At 43.5% G+C, this 24,714-nt stretch overlaps 1 protein-coding gene across 3 annotated transcripts in view; it reads right to left on the bottom strand.

The window, feature by feature from the left end:
* The window catches only part of col12a1a (collagen, type XII, alpha 1a), a 47,503-nt gene that overhangs the window by 15,162 nt on the left and 7,627 nt on the right, over positions 1-24,714 (bottom strand). Inside the window, exons 6-35 of one of the 3 annotated variants that reach the window (XM_025057873.1) lie at positions 24,190-24,453; positions 23,916-24,080; positions 23,502-23,675; positions 22,980-23,270; positions 22,269-22,871; positions 21,428-21,706; positions 21,064-21,339; positions 20,677-20,949; positions 16,445-16,714; positions 14,881-15,147; positions 14,581-14,773; positions 14,371-14,495; positions 12,588-12,737; positions 12,378-12,497; positions 12,091-12,255; positions 11,861-12,007; positions 11,268-11,407; positions 10,809-10,938; positions 9,373-9,518; positions 8,741-8,870; positions 7,957-8,093; positions 7,132-7,261; positions 6,908-7,047; positions 6,527-6,659; positions 6,359-6,382; positions 5,061-5,200; positions 2,134-2,263; positions 1,911-2,050; positions 1,694-1,823; positions 108-250 (exon numbers count right to left, since the gene is read on the bottom strand). In XM_025057873.1, coding sequence (XP_024913641.1) covers positions 108-250; positions 1,694-1,823; positions 1,911-2,050; positions 2,134-2,263; positions 5,061-5,200; positions 6,359-6,382; positions 6,527-6,659; positions 6,908-7,047; positions 7,132-7,261; positions 7,957-8,093; positions 8,741-8,870; positions 9,373-9,518; positions 10,809-10,938; positions 11,268-11,407; positions 11,861-12,007; positions 12,091-12,255; positions 12,378-12,497; positions 12,588-12,737; positions 14,371-14,495; positions 14,581-14,773; positions 14,881-15,147; positions 16,445-16,714; positions 20,677-20,949; positions 21,064-21,339; positions 21,428-21,706; positions 22,269-22,871; positions 22,980-23,270; positions 23,502-23,675; positions 23,916-24,080; positions 24,190-24,453 — 5,555 coding nt within the window. The remainder of the gene's footprint in view (positions 1-107; positions 251-1,693; positions 1,824-1,910; positions 2,051-2,133; positions 2,264-5,060; positions 5,201-6,358; positions 6,383-6,526; positions 6,660-6,907; positions 7,048-7,131; positions 7,262-7,956; positions 8,094-8,740; positions 8,871-9,372; positions 9,519-10,808; positions 10,939-11,267; positions 11,408-11,860; positions 12,008-12,090; positions 12,256-12,377; positions 12,498-12,587; positions 12,738-14,370; positions 14,496-14,580; positions 14,774-14,880; positions 15,148-16,444; positions 16,715-20,676; positions 20,950-21,063; positions 21,340-21,427; positions 21,707-22,268; positions 22,872-22,979; positions 23,271-23,501; positions 23,676-23,915; positions 24,081-24,189; positions 24,454-24,714) is intronic. The other 2 variants (XM_025057875.1, XM_025057877.1) reach the window with 2 other exon arrangements.

Genomic DNA, 24,714 nt, shown 5'->3' with positions numbered 1-24,714 from the left:
GTTTGGTCCTCCGGGCCGCCCCCCCCCCCCCCCCGCCCCCTCCCGCTATGACTCTGAGACCCCACTGTCCTACGTGTATTTCGCTCAGACATTGTGAGGAAACTCACCGACTCCGGGGGTCTGACTCCAGTCACGGGTGAGTAGATGACCTTGTATTGCTGGACTGGTCCAGTTGCAGCCTCCCAGCGAACATTGAGGGTGTTGGTAGTGGGGTTGAAAACTTGGATGTTCCTCACAGGACTGCGCTCCACTACCAGGCAAAAAAAAAAGAAAAAACAGAAGAGACATTTAGAGGAAATGGTGGACGGATAAAGACGAGACAGGTTCATCATGTAGAACTTCTTTATTCATGTTTAAGTTCTTGTTTTCTTGTTGTCCTCGTCCTGCGTCAACCACCTACTGTAAAACATGTGACTGGTCCAATAAACTAAGAACGATTCTCCCGACAGACCAGTTTAGAGCGTTATTTAACAATATAGCTAACAACGTGACACTTCCTCTTGGTGCCCTCAAGGTTCATGAAAAGAGTATACGAGGTTCACGTGTAGACTGGTCTCCGGAGACTCTGAAGAACATGTTTAGAGGCTTTGTGCCATTCCCTGTTATAAACTCATAAATGCAGCGGAAAAACACAGTGGGCAAAACACAAGCCAGCTTCCATACTTTAAAGGTTTCACAGAGCGAAGTCTGTTGCCCAGGAAGCTGCTTTAAAACCAGAGGCACATTTAACAGCAACCGTCGGCCTGTCACGTAGTGACTCACGCTCCTCGCGTCTTTGGTTTCGCTGATGTATGATAAGAAAAACTAAAAGGCTCTGGGCTGAAGTCGCCAGTGTATAACAGAGTTAGGAAATACATATCAGAGCGATCACATTCACTGTCCATCCTGTGAGTTGGTCAAACCTCTGAAGCCAGGCCAATAAACATGAGGGACGATCTCCACAGAAGGAAAAATAAAGGTAACGGTAGCAGACGTGGAGCGTGACCTTCGCCAGTTCAGCTGAGAGCCATAAAACGTATAATGCTCTCCATTCATTTGTAACCCCCCCCCCAACTCACCAACCTTTGCTTCTTTTTCCCCAAAGGGAAGCCAATTACTCAACATGTCCCCTCCCCCACTCACCAGCTCCTCCATTATCCTGACCACTACACTCCATTCCAACCTATAAATGGACAACATTACGGTAAAAGCAGAGGAGACACTATTATATCGCCGCCAACCCCGGAGAATTCCTTCCTATGCAATCAACCCGCGAAATGCTGACTCATTCCCAACGGAGGTTGGCAGTTTGGCATTGTGGGAAAAAGCGGAAAAATGACTTCTTTTCATGGGAGTTCAACGTTAGCTGACGGAGCCTAATACTGTACGAGGTATGGGTTACAGTCGGCGGTGGGGGCATCTGATGAGTTTGGCTTGGCTCGCCCGCTCGAGATGATATTGTGAAATAAATCAGACGTGACTCATAACCTCATTGAAGGTTTCTGACACAGCAACAGTGAGGCAGAGGCAGAGGCCGGTAAGTTCATCCTGGACAGACATGAATAGATTTTGAATGTGGGAAAAAAAAACCCACGGCCAAGTCTACGTGGTCTATTCTGAGCCCTGAGAATCTGTCATCACTGGATCTAATCTTTCCAGGATGCTTGGCCAGTACCTACAGCAGGGAGTGGATGACATGACATGCAGGGCTTACATGTTTTGCCATTCTCAGATAGACGTTGTCCCTCGCCGGCCGTGTACACAGGAGCCACAGTGACTATGTAGACGGTGTCGGAGTCAAGGTTCCGCAGCACCGTGTTGTGGGTGTTGCCTGATACCTGCACCTGGACGGAGAAACACCAGAGGAAGAACAATAGAGTCAGCCCGCGTCAGAACCGCTATGGGTAATGACCCGCCGTTCTCAGTCCTACCATCTCCTCCTTTCCTCCACGTGCAGGAACATAGGAGATCCTATACTGGCGAACGTTTCCCTCGGCGGGCTCCCAGTGGACATCAAGGGTACTGGTGGTGGGGTTGGTCACCCTCAGGTTCCTGACGCCGCCCAGGGGTTCTTAAATAGAAGACGGTTACAGAAACATTATCAGAGGACCCTTGACATGAGCTTGGGAGAACCTTAAGTCAACGACGACTCACTGGTTTTTCCGAGGCCGTTCAGCTCGCCGCTGACTCCCCGGGCGTAGACGGCCACCACAGAGATGGAGTACTCAGTGTCAGGGGTCAGCTTTGGAAGCAACACCGTGGTCTTTTTGCCTCCAACCTGAGTCTAGTCACAGATCACATTTTATTGAGAATAAGAAACACAAGAAAGAAAACCTTGTCTCGTCACAGATCACATTTTATTGAGAATAACAAACACAAGAAAGGTTTAACCATGAGCCTAAACCACATATGCTAAACGCAAGGCCTGCGGGCCGAATCTGGCCCACCAAAGCTTAACATGCATTTGGTCATTTTAAATAAAACTCCGTAGTCCGTACTAACGTTAACTGGATTGTTTAAACGCAGTGGTCACCTTCTGTGTATAACACATGTACGGCCTTTTTTAATTTGTTTTATTGAGGAGAAAATTGTTGCAGTTTGTTCAAATTCAATATTCCTGGTCAGAGCATTCTCTGGAATAACTGTTGATCTCTACGTAGACTGTGTTTTAATTTCCGGATCGTTGGGTGATTGAGTTTGACGCCTCCTCCGTTATAGTTGATAGTTAAGGGGCCTAGCAAAAGTACAGTACAGCGAAGATTCCCTGTGCTTTTCACAAAATAATGAAAAAAAAAAAACTGAACCATTCTCCACATGTTCCTGTGATTGATGGTATTGACTTGATGGAAAAAGTTCTACCTGAAATCTACTGGGCCGTCAGGAATGTTTTTGAATGTTTCTGGACAGGGCTTTTTACACAGCCCCGAGGCCAAGGTAAACCTGTAGGCTGATAGCTGAAACAGGCGGATGTCTTTTCATTAGGAGTCACGACTGATGATGAATTTACAACATCGCTTCTGGCTAAAATGATCAGGAGCACAGATAAAATCCTAAGCCTGGGGTTTGTCTGAGGATTTGTGCAAAGGTTTGTCCTGACAGCTGTCTCATCGACCCGTTCTCTATACAGATAAAAAACCAAAAAAACAACCAAGATTGACAAACAGAACAAACATTTTCTGAAAGAAAAAGTGTTGATCCAAACACTCTGGGCTCACAGCTCTGGTTGAAATGTTGAATGTCAACCATGAAAGATTGGCCTGAAGTGGCTTTTCATCTTCCAGCTTTCCATCAACGCTTCACTGTGATATCATCTGTGCAATCAACACAGCTACAACTTATCAACATCTGATGGAGAAATCTTTCCATCCCGTGTTTAAAAAAACGCAGCAGCAGCAGCGAGGCTGAGGTGAATAATTTACAGAACCGAAGACTGGAGACACGAATAAAAACATGTGCCTGAAGAAACAGACGGTAGGATTTATTGTGAAGTAGCAATAAAGTTGCTTATTCCAACAATCTGTACGTGGTACGTCTGTCACGTACTACTACTGTAGTCGAGTCTTTTTTAATACTTGAGATTGCTGATTTCTCAGTTTAAAGTCTAGTTATAAATCAGTTCAGTGACGAATTGACTCAGCATCGCACAGATGTTTACTCTGGGTAAAACCTCTGTCAACATGGTGGATGTACGCAGACTACTGCATAACATCGTGGACGCCAACTGCAGCAAAAGAGTACATGATGTGTCCTAGTATCTTTTAAATACTCAGGTATTGCAGTAGTCTCCCTTTAGGGGTGTGTATTGGCAGGAATCTGGTGATAGGATACGTATTGCGATACTATAAGCACGACAATATATTAGTCCAAGTGTGATCCTAGACTCAGACTCTGTTCCATCTGAACATCAGTTCCTAACTCTGGAACAGAGGGATCTACATTTGGAATCACTAGAGAAGAAAGAAAAGAAAAAGAAACTGAACCAACACCAGGAATATTGGACTGGGAATTGGTGAGAAAAAATCAATAACTGATCAATGACTGAGGAGATTGATACGGTATCGATATTTTCTTTCTCCCATTATTATAACTACTTTAATACCTGCATGCATTTTACATAATAGACTCATTTCAAACACAGTAGCTCTAATATAATGTAATGGCATTTTAGCAACAGCTACAGTTGCTTTGTATGTCGTCATCACAGTCGTCAGTGATGGTCAGATCAGCAGAGCAATAAGATTATTTCTACTTACAGAGTTGGTAATATAACATACTGTATATGAGAGTGGAGATTTGCTCAGTGACGCTAACAATTCTAAAATTTATTTGCTTGGAATATTATTTTAAGACTAGCAATAAAAGTTTATGTGAAACTCAGTTCTGATAAATGTTCACTGTCTAAACATAAAGCTTCTAAATGATCAGGCATTTAAAGTTTTATCTGTGGAATCATCTCTTCCTAAGTCACACACACAGGAGAGAAACACTGTCTGCCAGAGTTGGCCGCAGCGCAGACCGGTTCAGATTTCAGAATGCAGGTCACGGCTGCGGACGTCAGTCTGTAGCTTTTTGAGCCGCGATTTTGGAGGAAATGAGAAATGTCTGACAGTAAATTAAAACCAAAAATTCAACTGTCATCCAAAAGGACTTTAACTTTTTGAGAAAGGGCTGCCAAAAAAATGCCTGACCAGAAATTCTGCAGAGTGGGGGAAATATTTAGAAAGCGGAGGGAAGAGTTTCGACCACATCATTGCCACTATTTCCAGAGAAGAGTTAAAGAGGTTTGATTTAGGCTAAAATAAATACGCCTGACAGATGTTTAGCTACGTACAGGGCATGTGTTTGTCTTTTGAAGGCAAATCTGCGCGAAAGAACGAACTTCTGACTAAATAACAACGATTTGTCTGGCCAAGGTATGCTAGACTGAAGTCCAGTCACGTACGAGGCAAAGAAGAATTTCAAAAATGACTGAAACTCAGCAGTGGAAACTTCTGTCTTCGTAGCTTCAGTACATTTCGCCCCTCTCTGTTCTTTAGTTTTTACCACCGACCGTCTGTCTCTCAGTGAGTTGTGTGACTTACTGTCTGGCTCCTGCCTCCAGATGTGGGCACATAAGTGATCCTGTAGTTCTGGACACGGCCTGAAGCTGGATTCCACCTGGCGTTCAGCGTGGTGGTGGTCTCGTTGAACACAACCAAGTCAGTAGGAGCAGCATTGGGCACTGGGATATGCACGCAAACACATACCACACTATTACCAAAACATGTAACATGCTGACATGTTTATCTGCTGTGTTTGGTGGAAAAAAAAACACACTCTCCTCACGGATTTACTTGCAAAATGTCTTTTAAAGACATTGTCCTTGATATTCTGGTCGACCTGCGTCAACTTGTCTGCAATTGTTCTTCATTCATTTTCGATGGTGGGTAGTAATGAGTTTCATTTACTCTATTACATTTACTTGAGTAAGTTTTTCAAAACAAAATACTTCTAGGAGTAGTTTTAAATCACTGTACTTTTTACTTTTACTTGAGTAGCTCTATGAAGAGGAAACAGTACTCACTTTTTATGTACTCATTACTGATTAATTGATTGAAGTACTTGAACCTAAAGATCATTTTAAGGTATTTAAGGATAAGATAAACTCTCCTCTTTGTAATTTTTCTCAGCTGATTAAATGCTCATTACAAAATAAATCAGATGTTACTCAAGTTATTCAGTACTTGAGTAGTTTTTTTTCACTACTTTTTTACTCTTACTCAAGTAATTATTTGGATGACTACTTTTTACTTCTACTTGAGTAAAATTATTCTGAAGTAACAGTACTTTTACTTGAGTACAATTTTTGGCGACTCTACCCACCTCTGGTCATTTTACATCTTCAGGTCTATTTTAACGGTCAAATAAATCAAGGACTGTCGCTTTAAAAGCGAAAAGACAAACCACAGCTGGGATGTTGTCTTTTCTGAAGCAGGAGCATCCAGCCATGGATGGATGAATGGATGGATGGACTGATAAGTGCATGGATGAATGAGATGAGCAGATGGATGGATGAATGATGGATGATGAGTGATGGGATGGGCTACAAAAACAGAAACTTCAACCTCTGTTTTGTAGGTCATGCACTGTTGGAATCCACAGGTTGATGTCGATTCAAGAGGAGCATAAAAACACACAGCCATGGATGGAATGATGTCACAGACACATACTGCAGTACGACTACAATGTGTCCCGGGTGTTGGGAGCGGTCGATGGGTTAAAGGCTGCGCTAAATGACGTGGGGATGGTTGTCCGTCGGACAGTAGTACTGATGACCAAATGAATGGATGACACATGGATGATGGACATGCTTTCAACGCTTTACCGCTTGTATACTTACGTCTGCTATCAGGTTGCCTGGGCACTACAGAGGCAGAAATACGTAAAAATTGCCATATTTTTCACAGCTTCATGAGGGTATATTTTCAAAAGGTCAAAAAAATTCTGTCAAGACTGAGCTAACGTAACAATGTTGTGGGTGTCATCCCAGATCAGTGAGTGATCTTACGTGTTCTCTCGTTGCCCATCAGATCCTCGCTCTCTGATTCATCTGGATAAATGGCGGTGACGGTCACGTCGTAAGGCGTGTCCGGCTCCAGGTCCACCAGGACGTTTGTGGTCTCGTCGTTGTTAAGAATGGCCTAATGAGAGAAAGGCAAACAGAGCATGGATGATGAGCTGCTTCTTTTTTTCTTTTTTTTCATCCATTCAAGTCAAAATCCATATTAGAGCGATTATCATTGGCTCGGTGCGGACGTCTTGTTTTGATCAGACGTTCTGGAGGCCTCTTCCAATGAATTGCCTTAAAGTCTTCTGTGGGATTCATCAGGAAATACCTGTATGATTTATTGGAAGTGCAAAAATCTAATAGCAGCTGGTTTTCTCTTACATATTGGAAAGAATTCTCTCCCCTCTTGCTCCATCCAATGCGGTACAGCGCAACATCAGGGGCTCCGTGGTCCCAGGTTGCCCTGAAGCTCGTCTGGGTAATTTCAGAGAACCGCAAGTTCTTTGGTGCAGGAACCACATCTACAGAGAGGGGAGAAGGCCGAGTCATTGGATGTTGTCAGGATGATAACTTAATCCCAGTCCACCCTGGGAATTTCCTCTCACCGGTAACAGCATCTGCCAGCATGGTTTGTCCGCGTCCCTCGTCATAGACCGGAGTGACGGACAGAGCGTACTCCGTCTGTGAAATTAGGTTCTGCAGCTGCGTGGTGGTCACGTCGCCTCTGACTTCCAGCTGGAACACAGTTAGAGCATTTGTTAAAGCAGTGATACGAGTGGACAGGGCTTTAATATGTGTGTGATAACTGAATTAACTCCATATGTTTTGATTCCTGGCATGTGTTTCCTGGAAAATTAGAGACACTGATAATATCCGGCTTGTTAGAAACATGACTAGGAGGTATAAATCTGGGCTTCATTTATGCTAAACTGGGAACAAATAAGACGAGGTTAAAGTGAAGAGTGAAGACCAGAAATGCTCACAGGAAATACCGCAGTGTATTTATTTCATTTCATTAAATTTTATCATCTAAACCTCAGCAAATGTCACTTATGGGAGTCGTTCTCATTACCTGTTAACAGCTGTTGTTTGTCTGAGTGTTTTGTATTTAAGCTTCAGTAAAAAGTTTTATAACGTTCTGCTACTCCTACCACTTAACACGCACTGACTATTACTGCCATCTGTTTTAGAAAAATAAAAAACCGTTTTCTGCTGCGGTACGACTTAGTAGTATCACCATAACCAACCCTGAGAAAACTACATTATGACAGAATCTTAATATTTCCACTGGACCGAAGAGTGACCGTTCAACCAGTTGCAGGATTTATCATCTGGACAGAGCTGTGTTTTTTTTTCTCCTACTTTCATTAACAACAGTTTTAGTATTGAAATGTTTGGAAAGTTCTTCGTAGTACTGAAACTACACGCACCTGTTTCACATCTCCATCCTCGGACTTGTAGGTCACAATGTACTGGCGAACGGGACCTGGAGCGGCGTCCCAGTAAAGCCACATGGTGCTGTGGGTAACATCGCGGACCTTCAGTTCACCTAGTGGTGGCATAGGCACTGCGATAAAAAAAATATAGAGGGTCATGGTTAGTTAATTCTTAAAAATAGAGGGTCATGGTTAGTTAATTGGAACTAAAATCCTGTCTTGATGGCAACAACGTTGTAGTATTAGTTGTTGCTTCTGCAGTACTAGTTAATGTAGTAGCAGTAGTAGTGTTGTAGTAATAGCTGTAGAAGGTAACGGATAAGTGGATGAAAATGGATGGATGGATGGATGGTTAGTTAATTGGAAGTAAAATCATGTCTTGATGGCAACAACTGTAGTATTAGTTGTTGCTTCTGCAGTACTAGTTAATGTAGTAGCAGTATAAACTACCAGTAGTAGTGATGTAGTAATAGCTGTAGCAGAATGGTTGTGGTCGCAGCAGTACTTTAGAAATCCATTATTTCCATTACCCATTATAAACAATAGGAAGTATTGCTAAAAATAGTATTGCAGTATCATAGTATTTACTGTTATGAGTGGTCAACATTTGGCAGTAGTTGGTTGCAGTAGTTAAATTATTGAAGTAGTAAAGAGGTAGCAGTAGTAGTGCTAGTATAGTACATAATTGTGGTTGAAGTAACCACTTAAAGTTGTGGTGGTAGTAGTAGTAACAGTAGTAGTAGTAGTAGTAGTGGTGGTGGTGGTGGTGAGTACATACGGGTGACTCCCCTCTTGGTGAGTGGTTCACTGGCTGATTCTCCATGTAGGGCGAACAGGGACAGAGAGTACTCCGTGTTGGGGAGCAGCTTCACCAGCTGGACATCAGTCGTGTCTCCTCTCACTCTGAGCTACAGGAGACCAAACAAAAAAAAAAACAAACAACAACACCAGGTCAGAGGTCAAGTGGACAACCGGACCTGCTCTCCGACAGTCGTAGAAACATTTGGATAAGAAGGTGGAGACAGATGTGTTGTTGCGACACATCTGCGGAACCTGAGTTTGAGTCACTGGCTATGACGCATATGGATGTCCCTTTGGCAGAGTGAGATCATGGATAACTCTGTCTTTGTGGAGGCAACAATGTTCCACTGTATTTTGCTTTTCTGCCCTGTCTGCAGAACGGCTGAAACAAACACTGGCAGCTTTGTAATATTTCACTTCAGTGTGTGACATCTGTGTTGTGTCAGAAACTGCTGACTGCAGGTTTTCTCTGGTCACTTTGTAGTGTTTACCCGAGTTCCTTTGGAAGCGTGCGCTTGTTTTCTCCAGCCGTAAACAAACATGCGTGTGAGACGTCGTACCTTCACGCACTCGCACCGCGTGCACGTTGCGTTCGGTGAAGTCTCTTACCTCCTGCTCGACGGAGGGCTCGGTGGCGTTGATGGCGCTGTAGAGCAGCATGTAGCCGGTGGCTCCTTGCGCCTCCTCCCATCGAACACGCATGGTAGTGACCTGCTCGTCGTAGATATCCATCCTCCTCACGGCGCTCAGGGGCACTGGAGAACCAGGAAGTTAAATTAGGATTAAATTAGCAAATTCATCTTCGTACCATAACATCCCTGCCTACCTTCAAGTCCCAGCTCAAAAGACTAGCACACTAACTTTGTTTTACTGTGATCTGTATCAAGTGTTCATGTCACAGACATTCTGGTTGATTGGCCGGTTCTTTTTAGCTTGATTTCCTCTAGAGAAGACCTGGGTAAACTATGGTCCGAGGGCCAGATATGGCCCGCTGGGCTTTCTATCCGGTCGGCGAAACACCGGTACAACGTATTGCACAGACTGTCAATACAGGCGGCAGACATGAAATGTGCCAAATTTTCTTTATAGATTATTATTATTTGGTCCAGGATTCTACGACCAACAAATACTGAACTTATCTGCCAGTCAAATCTTTAACCTCCTTGGTCAGCTTGTTCACCTCTGGTCTGGATATTAAGAGTTGGTCAACCCTTCACACACACGTTCGTATCTCTGCTATAATTTAGGCCAAGCATGGGGAAAACTACGGCCCGGGGGCCGGATGTGGCCCGCTTGGCTTTTTATTCTGGCCTGCAAAACTTATCCAAATAAAAAGTCCTGTAAAATTCTAGAACCTATTTTAGCCCGCGAGTGAAAAAGTTTGCCCACACCTGATTTAGGCTGAACAATAAACCCCATCCCCCCATGGGCAGGAGAATACCTGTGCACGCTGAGCCTTAAACCACTGTCCCACTGTGTGGCCCACCAGTAACAACATGCAAAAGAGACCAGGGTAAATTAAATTAGACTAAAACCTCAGTGTAATTTCGTGAAGTGCCCAGGGTAAATTAAATTAGACTAAAACCTGATGTGTAATTTCGTGAAGTGCCTCAAAATCTAATTAGGATTTACTGCCTCCGACACCTGGGACTGTAAAAACATGACACAGAGAATACGCCTCCGACACCTGGGACTGTAAAAACACGACGATGACAGAGAGAATAGTGAGGTAGTATAAAGTGAATTAAAAATTATTAAGAAAAAACAAAACAACAGTGATTGCAGTCACTGAGGGCATGTGCTGTGTTGTGTAACTGCAGACAGAGAGATTCAGTGATTCATGGTGGTTTCAGACTCAAGAGTTAGGACCGCAGCTAAGGCTCTTTGAGTGTTTCCCAAATGGTGGGTCATGATCTAAAAAAGGGGTCAATGGGCTACATACTGCACGGTAGGTGACTACTGTTTAGTAGACGTGGGTAAAGCACTGGTCCTCTAATGGACAAAAATCTTGTCTTAACCCCAAACCTCAGAGTGAAAGGACGTACGTGTGGTCTCAGTTCCCCTGAGAGGCTCACTGCTCTCTCCTCCCGTCACAGCGTAGACATTGACCATGTACTGGGTCAGTGGGTTGAGCTTCTGCAGGACAACTGTGGTCTGAGAACCATCAACAAGCACCTGAGGACAAAACAAAGGTTGGGATTCATTTGAGGATTTGTCCAATTTTATATCATTTCTTTTGACACACGATAATTAAATTTGGCAGAGACTTTAAGTTCAGAAAATCACTTCAGCTCATTAAACACATACAAAACCTCGCCTTCTCTCTGCACCATTTAATAACCAGCTGGAGCTGATATAATTATACTAATGACTTTTAATTGAAAATTGCGATCAGATTTAACAAATTACCGACAAAATACCCAGCGATAAAAATACTTCTGACAGGATTTTTCAAGTTTAAGTCGACTGTTTTTCACGTCCTTCAGTTACGACATTTCTTCTACCTGTTGTGGTTGGCCAGACACCGTCATGTACTCCACGCGGTATTGCTCCACAGGGCCTTCGGGAGCAGTCCAGGTGGCTCTGAATGAGTGGTGGGTCACATCAGATGTAACCAGGTTGGTGGGGGCATCAGGTGCGCCTCCTGTTGAAAGAAGTGTAGAAAACTGAAGACCACAATGGAAAAGATTCAATCATCCAATCGTGGAAAAATGTTTATAAAAGGTGAAGACCACAATGGAAAAGATTCAATCGTGGAAAAATGTTTATAAAAGAGAATTCTGTTTCCACAGGGGTAATTAACGTCCAATTAATGTCCATTCCAAGATTTCCGAAATAGCAACTTTTTCTAATATGATCAAGAAGAAGAACATTTTTATATTCAATAAAGCAGAAGGAATGGTATACATTGTGAAGGAAAAAAATAAAAGTTCTGACTGAAACTAGTTCTTTTGGATGTTTGGCAGGACGTTGAACTTTCTGTGGGTCTAAGATGTTCAACTGTTTTTTATTTATACTCCTCAAAATATCTCGGGGGCTAGAAACTAGGCACAACATTGAATGTGTTGTACACAGATGCTGCGTAAACGTATATTACCTGCTCCTTTGACACTGTTGCAAAGGTTGTCGGTGAGTCTGTCCACGATGTCGAACAGGAACGAGAAATCGGCCACGTTGTACATGTGAATGTCATCGGGGTCTGAGGCGATGGACCGCAGCTCGTTCTCATCAGCGTTCTTCACACCTGTGTGGGTCGACACTCGTCAGCAGATTTAACACTTTTTTATTGTTGTTTGAACAGAGCGAGAGTAAATCAGCGTTCCGTACCGACGGCGTACAACTCGATGCCCTGGTCGCGCAGACTCTGAGAGTTGACGTTGACGTCGTCCTGGGATTTGCCGTCAGTGATCAACACACCGATCTTCAGCGCTTTGGGTCGCATCCCCACGTTCTCTTTAAAGTTGTTTTGAAGGATGTAGTTCAAAGCCAAGCCTGCGATGACAGAAACGTAGATTACTCCTCGTTTTCCCTTTCGTAGAATCCTACTTGTTCTGAGTGGAGCAAAGGTAGAAAATCAATTGCAAACATATTCAGATTGAAAGAGATTTTAGTACCAGTCAAAGTGTTTCCTCCTTTGTAGGGCAGGTTGGCCACAGCATCCAGCAGCGATTCCCTGGTTTTATGGGCATCCAAGTGCCATTCAGTCTTGGGATCCCCACTGTACTGGGCAAGGCCTGTGGAGTCAGACTTGGTTAGACAACCTCGAAAACGCTTTTTGTCTTTCGTTTTATTGGTTAAAAAGAAACAGTAAACCAAGAACCAACCAATCTGGACCCTTTCTGGACCAATTTCGAAGACTCCCACCATACGGGCGATGAAGGCGCGAATGGTCTTGAAGTTCAGACGTCCGATACTCCATGAACCGTCCACCAGCAGAACGATGTCTGCCTGTGAAGTGGTCCTACAGGTCACATCTGAGAGGACATACGGTCGGGTGTCACAAGGCGATAAAGATAAATGAAATGGAGTCGAACCTCCGTTTTCGCAAAGTAAAAAGTGTGTTGTGAGGTGGTAAATGAAATGGAGTCGAACCTCCGTTTACGCAAAGTAAAAAGTGTGTTGTGAATTAAAGGTGACGGTAGACGGGGTGCAAAAGAAAAGAGGGAAAGAAAGGTTTGTGGTCCTTTTAGAGGAGAAAAAAAAACATCAAAACCATTTTTCACAACCCAGTACAACATTCACAGTTCAGCAGTAAAGCATTGTGGTCCAGGCTTCTTGTCAGGTGTTACAACTGTTATCTTCATGTCTTGTGGCTTGTTCAGGCAGTATATCTCTCTTGTTGTTTTTGTTGGATCCCAGAGGGCAAATCGGGAGAATCTGTCTGAGGAGGCCCGTGACATATCAAAGGTCTCCGCAAATCTCGTTTTCCCACACAGCTGTGTGATGACAAGGAAGGCATCTCATCCTCGGCACCTAAGTGAGGGCTGCAGATGTGCAACAGCAGATGGGCAGATGTTGCACTAACTACCACTGTCTGCAACTGAGAACAGGTTATGTATTTGATTTACAGATACAGAGAGAGAGAGAGAGAGAGAGAGAGTACAAGACCGATCTCCAGTGCAGGACTTATTCAAGTACCTCAGATAAAAGGAGAGAGAGAGAGAGAGAGAGAGAGAGAGACAAAGTGACACATACACATTTTTACATAACACTATACCAAGTCATATGCAAGTATATTTGGGCTGTAAAGATTAACAAAGTATTTGAATTAATTAATTTGTGAAGATTAATCACGTAAATTTTTTTATCACATTTTAAAGCATGGGCAAAATGGCACACAGTCTATATCTAACTTGTTGTTACTTAAACACACTGCGGGAGCACCACGTATTTGTGGAGGCTTCAACTTTGGATTGGCTAGATCTCTCTGCTGATATTAGGCGTTCTGTTCCAGAAATTTATGGCTGGAAAATAAGTTTCTGTTAATATTTAGGAATGTGAAATTACAATCATGATTAATTGGGATGAATCCCCAGGTTTTCTGCGATTAATCAGACTTAAAATTGAATCAACCGCCATCCCTAAAATATGAAAACTCAAGTTGAATAAATGTGTTTTGGTTCAGCATTACTGCTGGAACTGGTCCTGCATCTCAGCGGTCAACTCGACCTCTGCAGATCCTCCTGGCAGTCACAACAACTTTCCTGCTCTCACACTCACTGCCCATCTTGCTCTGATTCACAAGATAGTAAAACATTTTATTACTGCAAACAGCTCACAGGTGAATGCTCTGGTTTCGTCCGAGACTGGAAATAACGGCGGACGTCCAAGGTGACATAACAAATACGTGCCACAGGGGCAGATGGAACTACCATTTCATCAATGACTCAGTGAGAAAATAACTAATATCCTCCTTAAATGAGCCATGGTTATGCAATCGTTCTTGTTTTTCTAGGCACAGATTAACAATATCATAATCACCAAGGATGCTGCCCTAAGACCAGTGGTTATGGTGAATCATGGCTATAAACACCAGTAAAGTTGTTCTCTTAGAGGTTAATTATTACTTGTTAAATTTTACTACACAAAAAAAAATTATAACTTTACCAGTTGGCGGCAAATATGAAGTGTCAGGGTCATCTTTAAGTGTGGTTTTCTCCTCTCCAGCCAATGGCACACTCTCTCCTCCATCAAACATGCCAAACACATTCACTGAGTATTTGGTGTCAGATCTGGGGACCAAATCAGCCGTTGGTTGGTGAGTATTTTCTTAATATCATTTGGGTGAAAACAATGGGAAAAAAAATAAAAACCCACCTGAGCTCCTCTAAGACCACAGTATTGTCATAGGGACCAACCAAAAGTTCTCCCAGGTCAATGTCATTCTCTGCAGGGTGGAAGGTGACCTTGTATCCCCTAACCTCACCAGGGGCGGGGTCCCAGGTTACACGGAAACTAGTCCTGGTGGGCTCAGAGGTTTGCAGGTTTCTAGGACCTTTGTAAGGTGACACTGGAGGAAGACGAGCACAGGTTAATGAAGTGGGATGGTAGCAGTCGTGATGAAGATGTGGATTAACCTCATTTCACGTTTTCTAGTAGTGAATTAGACCAACGTACATGTTGTTCCTACTCCTTGCCTTTCTCTGCCTTCTCCAGAACGGTACACGGGCACGACGTTGATGTCGTAGGTAGTGAGGGGAGTGAGGCGCCTCAGCACGGTGGTAGTGGTGCCTCCGGCCGCCTTCGCCGCTAGCTGGCGACCTCCGGCCTGTGGTTTGTACGTGATACGATAGTTGACCACGTTTCCAGGTGCTGCTGACCAGGTTACTCTCATGCTCTTCTCAGTTTCTTCTGAGACTGCAATCGCTCTGCCAGCGGCCGAGACTGAAAAAATAAGATTTAAGAAAAAAAAATAAGGGGTTGATGAATGGAACGCTTCAGGGGAAACTTTATGGAAACTGTCGACTTTGGGGTTCGCTCAAACAGGTATTGAACATGTGCTTAACCACCCAGGTTGCCAATATGCATTTAGAAATGTAAGCAGCATGGCACTCCAGCCGGTAAGTAAACTAAACAGTCATACGCTCGGCTGGCTTGCAGCCTTTCATCTGAATATCTGTTCTGTTTCTAGACGAGCATGAACGCAATCCCACCCAAATATTTCAGATTTCCACCAGGATACACAGAACAGGCCCAAACGTACATGATTGATTGTGTTTCGCTGGTAGGTTCGGAGGCCAGACGTAAGATGTCACATGAGTTTGAGAAAACCCATAGTTTTCACTTTTCCATAATGTGTCCCAAAGTGTTTTTTGAGAAGAAAGGACAAGTGTGAATTGTCAGATGCGTGGAAATGCGCTTAGGAAAAATTCTGTCTCTGTTCCATTATTTTTATTGATGGAAAAAGGCAGTGAATCCAAGTTGGCCTTGTGTGGCTCGTCTCTGAAGAGACCTGAGATTTGTGTTGAGCTGGAGAACGCACCAAAGTGCTAGAGACAGTGAGCAGGGAGTGTTAAAAAAAAAAGCACATTGAACATTAATGTCTACACCTCCCCACCACCCCGGAACTATGTACAGTGTGTATCCCACTGTTCCTGCCAAAGTTCATAAACACTAATGACGGCTGGAAATCTTTCTCCCCTGAACAGGTTTTTATAGCAGTGGAATACTTTTTTCACAGGGCTTTCACTCACTGGCTTCACTCGTTTATACATGAGTGAAATCAATAAGCCAAAGACTATCTGTCAAGCATGTGCAGGTGTGGACGTGACATCACCTTTAAATGCTGTTTTAAAAACTGTATGCACGACCTTGGTGAGTGCCAGCAGCTTAACTGACCGACCAGACCGGTGAAAGATAGATTTGAGTTTGTGGAGAATTTCCCATTCGTCATTACTGCCTTAGATTGTTCGGTGACGGCCTCTTAAATATAACATGGGAATTCTAACTGACAGGAAGTCTGTGCTTGTATTTCTAAATGCTCAACGTGACTGGAAGGGAAAAAAATGTGATTAGCATTCCCTCTGTGGTGATTCCACTTTTATGGCTTTTTACTGTCACACCGCTTAAGTCCAAATACCTAACTTCACACTTTCCAGACAACCCCAAACAGAGATCTCCAAAAACTCATAAAAATTAAGTACAGACGGTGGAAAAAAAGAGGTGGAGAAAAAATGCCTACTGTCTGTCGTTTCCTCTCCGGCCAGTGGCTGGCCTTCTCCACGACCGTAACCAGCGAACACAGACACCTGATAGCGTGTCTCTGGTGTAAGGCCGTCCAGAACGGTGGCGGTCTGGCCTCCAGGTATTGTCTTTTCACCCTCCTCCTCAGAAAACAGAGATTTCCATTTGATGCGGTATTGACGGACGTTACCGGGAGCCGCAGTCCAGGACACGGCAAAACTGGTGTCAGTGACATCGCTGGTCACTAAGTCCCGGGGTGAACCGAGCTCTGGGGATGAATCGAAAGGAAAATATTATTAACATGGTCAGAACAGCATATTGTGCTCATTTATTCTGGAATAATCTGTTTTTATTTATACAAATGTCTTTTATAACAAAGTAGCAGTAGGAAAATCTCAATTTTCTTCTTCCTCAAATGTCTTCAGCCAGGTTGTAAAAATATTTCGTTCAGATATTCTGGAAGTGCAGCAGACATGTAGTGGACAAAGGAAACTAACCCCCGTCAATCACTCATGTCTCTGCTCTATCCCCTCAGGTTCTGAACACCCTGATATTCTCCCTCCATGATCATGGACTGTTGGAAAAATCTGCAAAACTCATCACAAATCAAATATCCTCAGTGCCTCTGCTGGCAGCGCTTTCATTTTCCATTCAAACAGAGGAAACCAGATCTGCCAAAGTGAGTTTGCTACCACTGCAGATGGTCCACTCTTCATTTTCTCTCCTTCAATCATTTTTTCTGAGAGGCCAACGTGAGGGAGCCAGGCACAAAAACAGGCCGGGAGGCTGCGCTAGTTTTCCCTGATGGGAAACCGACACATGGCTGGACCAAGAGGGGTGCTCGTGATTAGATGAACTCAACATCCGAGTTGCGTAGAAACACACAGTGATCCTGATCCTCTTTCGTTTCCCTGCGGCTCTACGTGCCAGCAGCACCTAATGACCAAATAATCACCGTCAAAGCACAGACGAGCGGCTGGGTGGTCTGTGTCAAACCTCATCCGTCAGACCGCACCAACTTAGAAATCAAGATGACGATCTGCTGCAGAAATGTGATGCCACTGATATCTACCACAGGTCGACTGGAAAATCATTTGGAAGTGTATCTGTCACACGAAAAGTTTATTTTAGGATCACAAATGAATCCAACAGTTCTAACGGCAAAAACCATGAGTCCACCAGTCGCTAACCATTGTCTAGTTACAGGTTTTACAGCAGAATTACAACTCTTACAAAGATGTTATAATTGCAGACAACAAAGGATGAACACATACAAACACAGCACATACAAATTGAACAGAGTTTCCAAGACTGGGGGCAAAAATGCCTCAGCTGCTCAGTGAAAATGTTTTTTTTTTTTATTAAATTCAGTAAAACATCAGCCTGATAACATCTCATCTACATCTCTGTTCCAACACCTTCCCCAGCCACACCCAACTGCATTCCAGGGCTACTGTCGAATTAAGACCTTGGACACATCCAGCTCAGTAATTTGCACAGAAGCCTCGCCCCTCTCTCTGAAAAACCCACAAATGACACATTTTAAAATCACTAGGTGGGGGGCGTGTGCCAACACAACATTCATGTCGGCAACCAGAGATTTCTCTAAAGCCTCAAAAACTTAAATGGAATGGAATGAGAAGACATCAATGCCAACTGGCAGTGAAATGTAGGAAGATATTTACCAACAAGTAATATCCCCAACCAGTGCCTAATAAGGCCAACATCCAGTACCAAGTACCACCTGAATATTGTGTACTCGTAAATAAATGAGCAGCAGACTGAAGGCAGTAAACCAATACTAAACTGCATCTTGTTATTTTTGAAAATCCTCAAATACAAACAATTTTAGCACGGGTTCATTTCATTCAGTCTTACCTGACAGTAGTCTCAGGTTCACTAATAACATTATATAAACCACTAAGATGTCTTAATTGTCTTTGTGCCAACATTTTCTTTTCATCTCTGATGTTTTAGCAAAAAAATGAACCCTGAAGCCAAAAAGATCTGGCAGCAAAACTGAAGGAAGATTCGTGCCTTATTCCATATTAGAATCAATATGCCTTTGATTCACCTGGTGTTGTGCTCATCTCCAGACAAGAAAAAAAAAAAAACATCTAGGTGGTACATGTGAAGTTACATGGAGTGCTATTTAGCTAATTGTTTATCAGGGAAATGAATATAAATGCCCCTTTGGGAGTCATGTATATGACCTCTCAATTTACGAGCTTGGGGTTTTTGTGTTCCCAACGAACCAGATCTATTCAGCCTCATATTTTGAATTTAGCCCTTTTTTTTCCTCTGCTGACTTCCACCCTTTCTCAGCCTCCGTCTGTCCTTTGTCCCACCCTTGGGGAAGACAAACAGACAGTTCTCTCTGAGGCCAGACACACACCAGCTTACACAGCTTTGAAGGTCCTCTAAGGTAACATCTTCCACATGTTGGACAAAACCTCCTTCTTCGTAAGTAAATAATTCGTCCATGTTTGTTTATAATATCCACATTTCAGAGGCTCATCTAAACATTCCCTGTGACACCTCCTCTGTCTCCTCCGGAGTCATTTCAGGATGTTTTAACTCAGTCTCCCACTCGAGGCTTCTGTGTTGGCCACTGTCCACTGCGGGCCACAAGGGATGTCTTTGTGTGAGCCACTCAATTCAGGTTCTCGCCTACATGGTCTTCACCATGGGTAACATCAAAATGAATGGCACACCAAACAATGAAATCAATGTTAAAGTATGCTGACGTCATGGCAGCTTCATGGAGCTAACTAAACAAAGTGCTTTGTCAAGGAGCGGGGGTGTGCGGCTGATGACAGCACAGAAATGACCAGTGGAAACTCACTGTGTAAGCAAAGCCAAACACTTTGGTCAACGTGGGAACCGTAGGAGAAAAAACATGAGGACGACACAGCGAAAAAATGTTCATGACTGTGGCATTCATCAGGGTCATCGGGACGAAAATAAAAGACCAAGTCACAGTGAGGTAACGAGCCACAACACTGCACGGAGACTGTATGGTTGCTCTACATACTCCCAACTTTGACAAAAAAACAAATAACACAGCAATTCTTTCACAAAGTGAAGCCCCAGAAATGAGCTTAAAGTACATCGTAAGTAACACCGTCTGCAATGAATAGTCTTCTTGTTGCTCTATTTAAAAAAAGAAGGTTTGTGGCACATAGTACCAGTGCCACATTTCTCCATAATGGTAGCATTGCAAATTGCAATCATATTAAGTGAAAACTAGAGCAGACAGGAATAACGTCCACGTCTGTTAGTCACTGATTTGAATCATTAGACAGTCTCCCAACTGCCTAGATCAAAATGAGAGACTTTCCTTTTTAAACTGCGTCTGTTTCTTATTTATGGTCTACACACTAAAACAGGAAATGCACCGACAGTTCTGTTGTTTAGATACGGTGCCACCTATATGTGCCCATCATGTGTTGACATCATGTGTTTGAAGATGACCTTAAACCTATGTATGACTATTTTTATCTTAAAATATACACCAATATATATGTAAATATAAAGGAGTCTCATTTCACCAGATTCCCATTACCATCAGCACAGACGCAGATACAGACTGCTAAAACAATTCCACCTCATACCGTAGCAATAACCACACAATAACGAATTGTACACAGCGCAGTCATGTATAAATAACATTTGCTGGTCATGTAGTCGAAACGCATTTGGCAATCACTTACAAGCAGAGTAGCACAATATATGACGTTCATTACGCAGTAAAACACCCCACACATCTCAAGAAGCAGCGTAACCTACAAATCATACGTCCCAGAAAGACCTTGATGTAAAGGTATAGGCCAGACATATGGAAGTCTGCTCCAAGCCATTCCTTCTGGTTTCTAGATTTACAAGCACACCCCCACCCACTTCCACCTCTCCACTTTTATTTGTGGCCGTCAGCTTAACCTCACATCTGTGCCAAAAATGACATCAGGTTTCTGTCTGCTCCCCTCCAACTCCAGACCATATACAAAACTAATGTATTCAACTATAGGAAATTCCACAGCTTTTACAAAGAGGGAGAGAGGTTACACTGTGTAACAGGAAGTTGTACTGAAGAACCACTAACTTCCCCGAGACAGAATGGAAGTTTCCTGTTCCCACAAAGATGCAACACGAACATCAACCTAATTTTAAAAGAATCCACTCATTTGGCTTGTAGCCCAACAAATACAAATAGTACTGTGACACACTTACCTTCTAGGGTTGTCCCAGTTCCCAGAAGAGGATCGCCTACACCAGAAGGATAGCGAGCACTGACAAACAGCTCATATTCTGTGGCTGGTTGGAGGTTCTTCAGCAAAGCCTGCGTAGTATCCCCTTTGACAGATATCTCTTTCCTCTCACCACCCTCAGAAGGTTTATAGGCAATGCGGTATTGAAGGACATTCCCTGGAGCAGCCTGCCATGCCAGTTTCATCGTCGATACGGTCTCGTCAAAGACGCGGAGATCTCGGGGAGAGCCGCGTACTGTCAAATTAAAAAAAAAGAAGAAAGAACCCCAGTCATTGAAGACCCAAAAGACTGTTTCACATTTGGTGTTCACAAATTAGTTCCAAATAAAGGATGACCGAACTAACTCACATTCCTTGGTGATACCCGTGGTCTGCATCTGTTCCCCTAGGCCAGTGGAATATTCGGCAGACACAGACACTCGGTAGGTGGTGATGGGCAAAAGCTGTGTGAGAACCGTGGTAGTCTCTGGTCCAGCAGTCTGTGTCTGCAAAATGTTTCCAGCATCGTTTTGTGGAAAGTAGGTCAGGTGATATCGGACCACTGAACCTGGAGCAGGTTCCCAAGATACCCTGAAACTGTTAGTTGTCTCCTCGGATACTTCCAGGTTCCGTACCTTGCCTTGCTCTGTAACAGGACAAATGTAACTTGTAGTCATTATACATTATCTTATTTTATCTTCTTGTTGTGTTAAAACTAAGGAACATTCCAGTACCTTCAAGTGTGGTCTCTGTTCCAGTTAATGCAAAACTGTCTCCTCTGGCGTACTGAGAAAAGACATTGACCTCATAGGCTGTGAGGGGGTAAAGGTGGGGCAGAACAGCAGTAGTGGTATCACCAGGTACTGCCATGGAAATGTAGTCTCCCGTGACATCCTCAGCCTTACGGAAACGCAGCAGATAAGACAGGACCTCAGTAGTAGGTGGGACCCATGAAGCACGGAAGCTTCTAGAGGTAATTTCAGAAAACGTCAAGTCACTGGGTGGAAGCAGACCTGAAATGCAAAATTTGCAATGTCTTAGTGAGAGGACTTTGGTTACACAGTGGTTTCTTATATGTTTACGCTTTGGTTCGTCTCTTTTTTCGTGGCTGTGTGGATTTTTGTGGCAAATTTGTGGACGTGGCAAAGGTACAAAAATTACACATCTTGTGGTCATTAAACAACATCATCTGGTCTACGTGGCGTCTGAGAAGAGAGATCAAGTCAAGATAACTCTTTATATTTACTGTTGTTTTTCATCTGCAAATGTTAACAAATGGTGTGATCGTCATTATTTACCAAGCACGTGTGTGGTTTGTGGTGCGTTTACTTTCAGTGAGTTGATTAAATACTTCTTTTGGCTTGATGTGACAGCAGTTTATGAAGTATTATAATATGCTGTTTTGTTGGGTCCGATCCAACAACACATAGTCAAATAACTTCTCCAACATAACACTTTGTTGGACCACCCAGAGGATTGTAACATACCTTAAGCAATCTTACAAAAAGACGCCATTAGGTGTTTTTAACATTATGTGGTTATATCTAGAGGTAATAAATCTATTTTCCAACTTACTTTTCTTTATGATGTTAAGTAACTCCTGTTCAATTCTCAAACAGATGGACTGAGTCAGCTCCTTGGAAATCCTCTGGAAGGCATCGAAATCCTCCACCTCGTACACATGGGTGTCTGATGGAGGATTAGCAATGGCCTCCAACTCAGACCTCACCGCATCTTTAACACCAACAGCAAAGATCTCCACATCGACGTTCCTCAGTCTGGTCGCTGCGTCCTTAAAAGAGTCAGATGACTTTCCGTCTGTAATCAGGACCATGACACGGGGGACGTTTTGTCTGGCTCCACGAGAAGCAACAAAGATCTTCTCCCTAACGTAGGTCATGGCTTTGCCAGTGTTGGTGGAGCCGCCGCGGTAGGGGAAGCTGCGCACAGCTTTGACAACAGCATTGATATCATGGTGGGTGTTGAGGGCAAACTCAGTGTGTGGGTCACGACTGTACTGGACCAAGCTGATTTGGACCTTATCTGCGGCGATGTCAAAAGAATTAACCAGAACCTCCAAGAAGGCACGGACTTTGGCAAAGTTTTGTAATCCAATGCTGTAGGAGCCGTCTACAAGTAGGACCACATCAGCCTGAACGTCCACTCCCAGAGAGCACTCTAGGAAACAAAACAAACCACGGGTTAAAGGGGCGAGGTGATGAATGAAGGACCTCGAGTGTACCTGACCTGAATAATGAGTCTTCTGGCAAAACCAATTAATCATACCTGTTGTCACCTTGACTGGCTGGGTTTTCTCCATTGCTATGATGGGTTCACTGGGAGTCAGACCTTTGAGTGCGTACAAATTGATTTCATACTCCGTCTCGGGTGAAAGGTCACGGATGTTGATGGATGTCTGAGTGGGTCCTATGTACAGCTCTTGGCGTTTCATTCCAGGTAGCATGGGAATCAGGGTGAGCTTGTACCCCGTGACCTCGCCCACAGAAGGATCCCATGTCACTCTCATTGACTTTGAGGCAATTTCTGTGACCTGCAGGTTAGACGCCGGCTCCACCACTGGGGAAAAAAGTCACAAGAAAGTGGAAAGGAGATGTTGGTTTAGAGAACTGAAGAGACTGCTATACGGGCATTAGGCCGTGTGGTATATGGAGGTTAGACGCCGGCTCCACCACTGGGGGAAAAGGTCACAAGAAAGCGGAAAGGAGATGTGGGTTTAGAGAACTGAAGCCTGTACTGCTATATGGGCATTAGGCCGTGTGGTATATGATACAAGATGAGGTGACCTACTTTCTTCTCCGCTGACCAGAGAGCTGAGCTGCTCATCGACACCAGAACACACTTCTCTTATGATCCTTTTCTGAACTTCCTGGATCACGTCAAAGTTGGGGACATTGTAGACGTGTTTGTTATAAGGTGTGGAGGCTATTTCCTTTAGCTCATCCTCATCGGCTCCTTTGATACCTGTTGTGAAAAGTACTATTAACTCATTTTCTTCTTCATTTTGTTTTTATCATTTTTTACTTTAACATCTGTACCACAGATGTCAGTCACTGTTTTTGTGAATACCATGAGATCTAAAAACAGTAGCAGGTCAAAAATCTCACAAGGAACAATCAGTGGAAAATCCAGAGCCGTCCAAGCAGAGACAGAATTTCACATGGTAGAGCACAGCTCAAGAAAACACTGAATAATAAACCATACCTAGGACAAATATTTCCACTCCGATGTTCCTAAGTCTTTTCGCATGCTCTTCCACTGGATCCTGGGATTTTCCATCAGTGATGATCATGGCTACCTTTGGAAAATGTTTTCTGGAGCCGCCTGCCTCCGTGAAGATGTTTTTCAGCAGGTGATCTATGGCATCGCCTACAGACAAAAACGCATTGTTTTATTTTGTATGTCAACACATTGAGCCTTTTCCACATATTCAAAGTTTTACGTTTGTCAATATCCATCTGTTTGACTAACTCCTTACCAGTCATGGTGTTTCCTCCCTTGTATGGCAGAAGGTTGATGGCTTGGAGCAGGTCTCCTCTTCTGGTGTAGTGGGTCAAGGGGAACTCTGTACGTGTATCTGTGCTGTACTGAACCACAGCCACCCGCGTCTTGTCGGTGCCAATGTCAAAAGCTCCGGCCAAGGAGCTAATAAAACTGCGGATGTGCTTGAAGTTTTCTCTGCCCACGCTCCATGAACCGTCCACCAGAAAAACCAGATCTGCTATTGCACTGACCGAACACTCTGCAGAGAGAGATGGATGGATCCAATAAAATTTAAATGGTCAAGTTACTGTATATTCCGCATTTCTTCTAACTCTTGAGGAGTGCTAATAACTTTAACACTCAAAAGGTTTATTTGACTCAAATATAACCTACAAAAATCTATAGCAGCAACACGTCAGTCTTGGAAAAATATTTGTAGAAGAAGCTGATTCTTCTTTTTCTTGTTTTTGAAAGATTTCAACCAATGACAGTTTGTTGGACTCCAACATCAAAGGCTTCA

Source organism: Cynoglossus semilaevis, chromosome 1, assembly GCF_000523025.1.
Source record: "Cynoglossus semilaevis isolate Cse_v1.0 chromosome 1, Cse_v1.0, whole genome shotgun sequence".
Taxonomy (NCBI): Eukaryota; Metazoa; Chordata; class Actinopteri; order Pleuronectiformes; family Cynoglossidae; genus Cynoglossus; species Cynoglossus semilaevis.
This window is presented reverse-complemented; position numbering and strand designations above follow the sequence as displayed.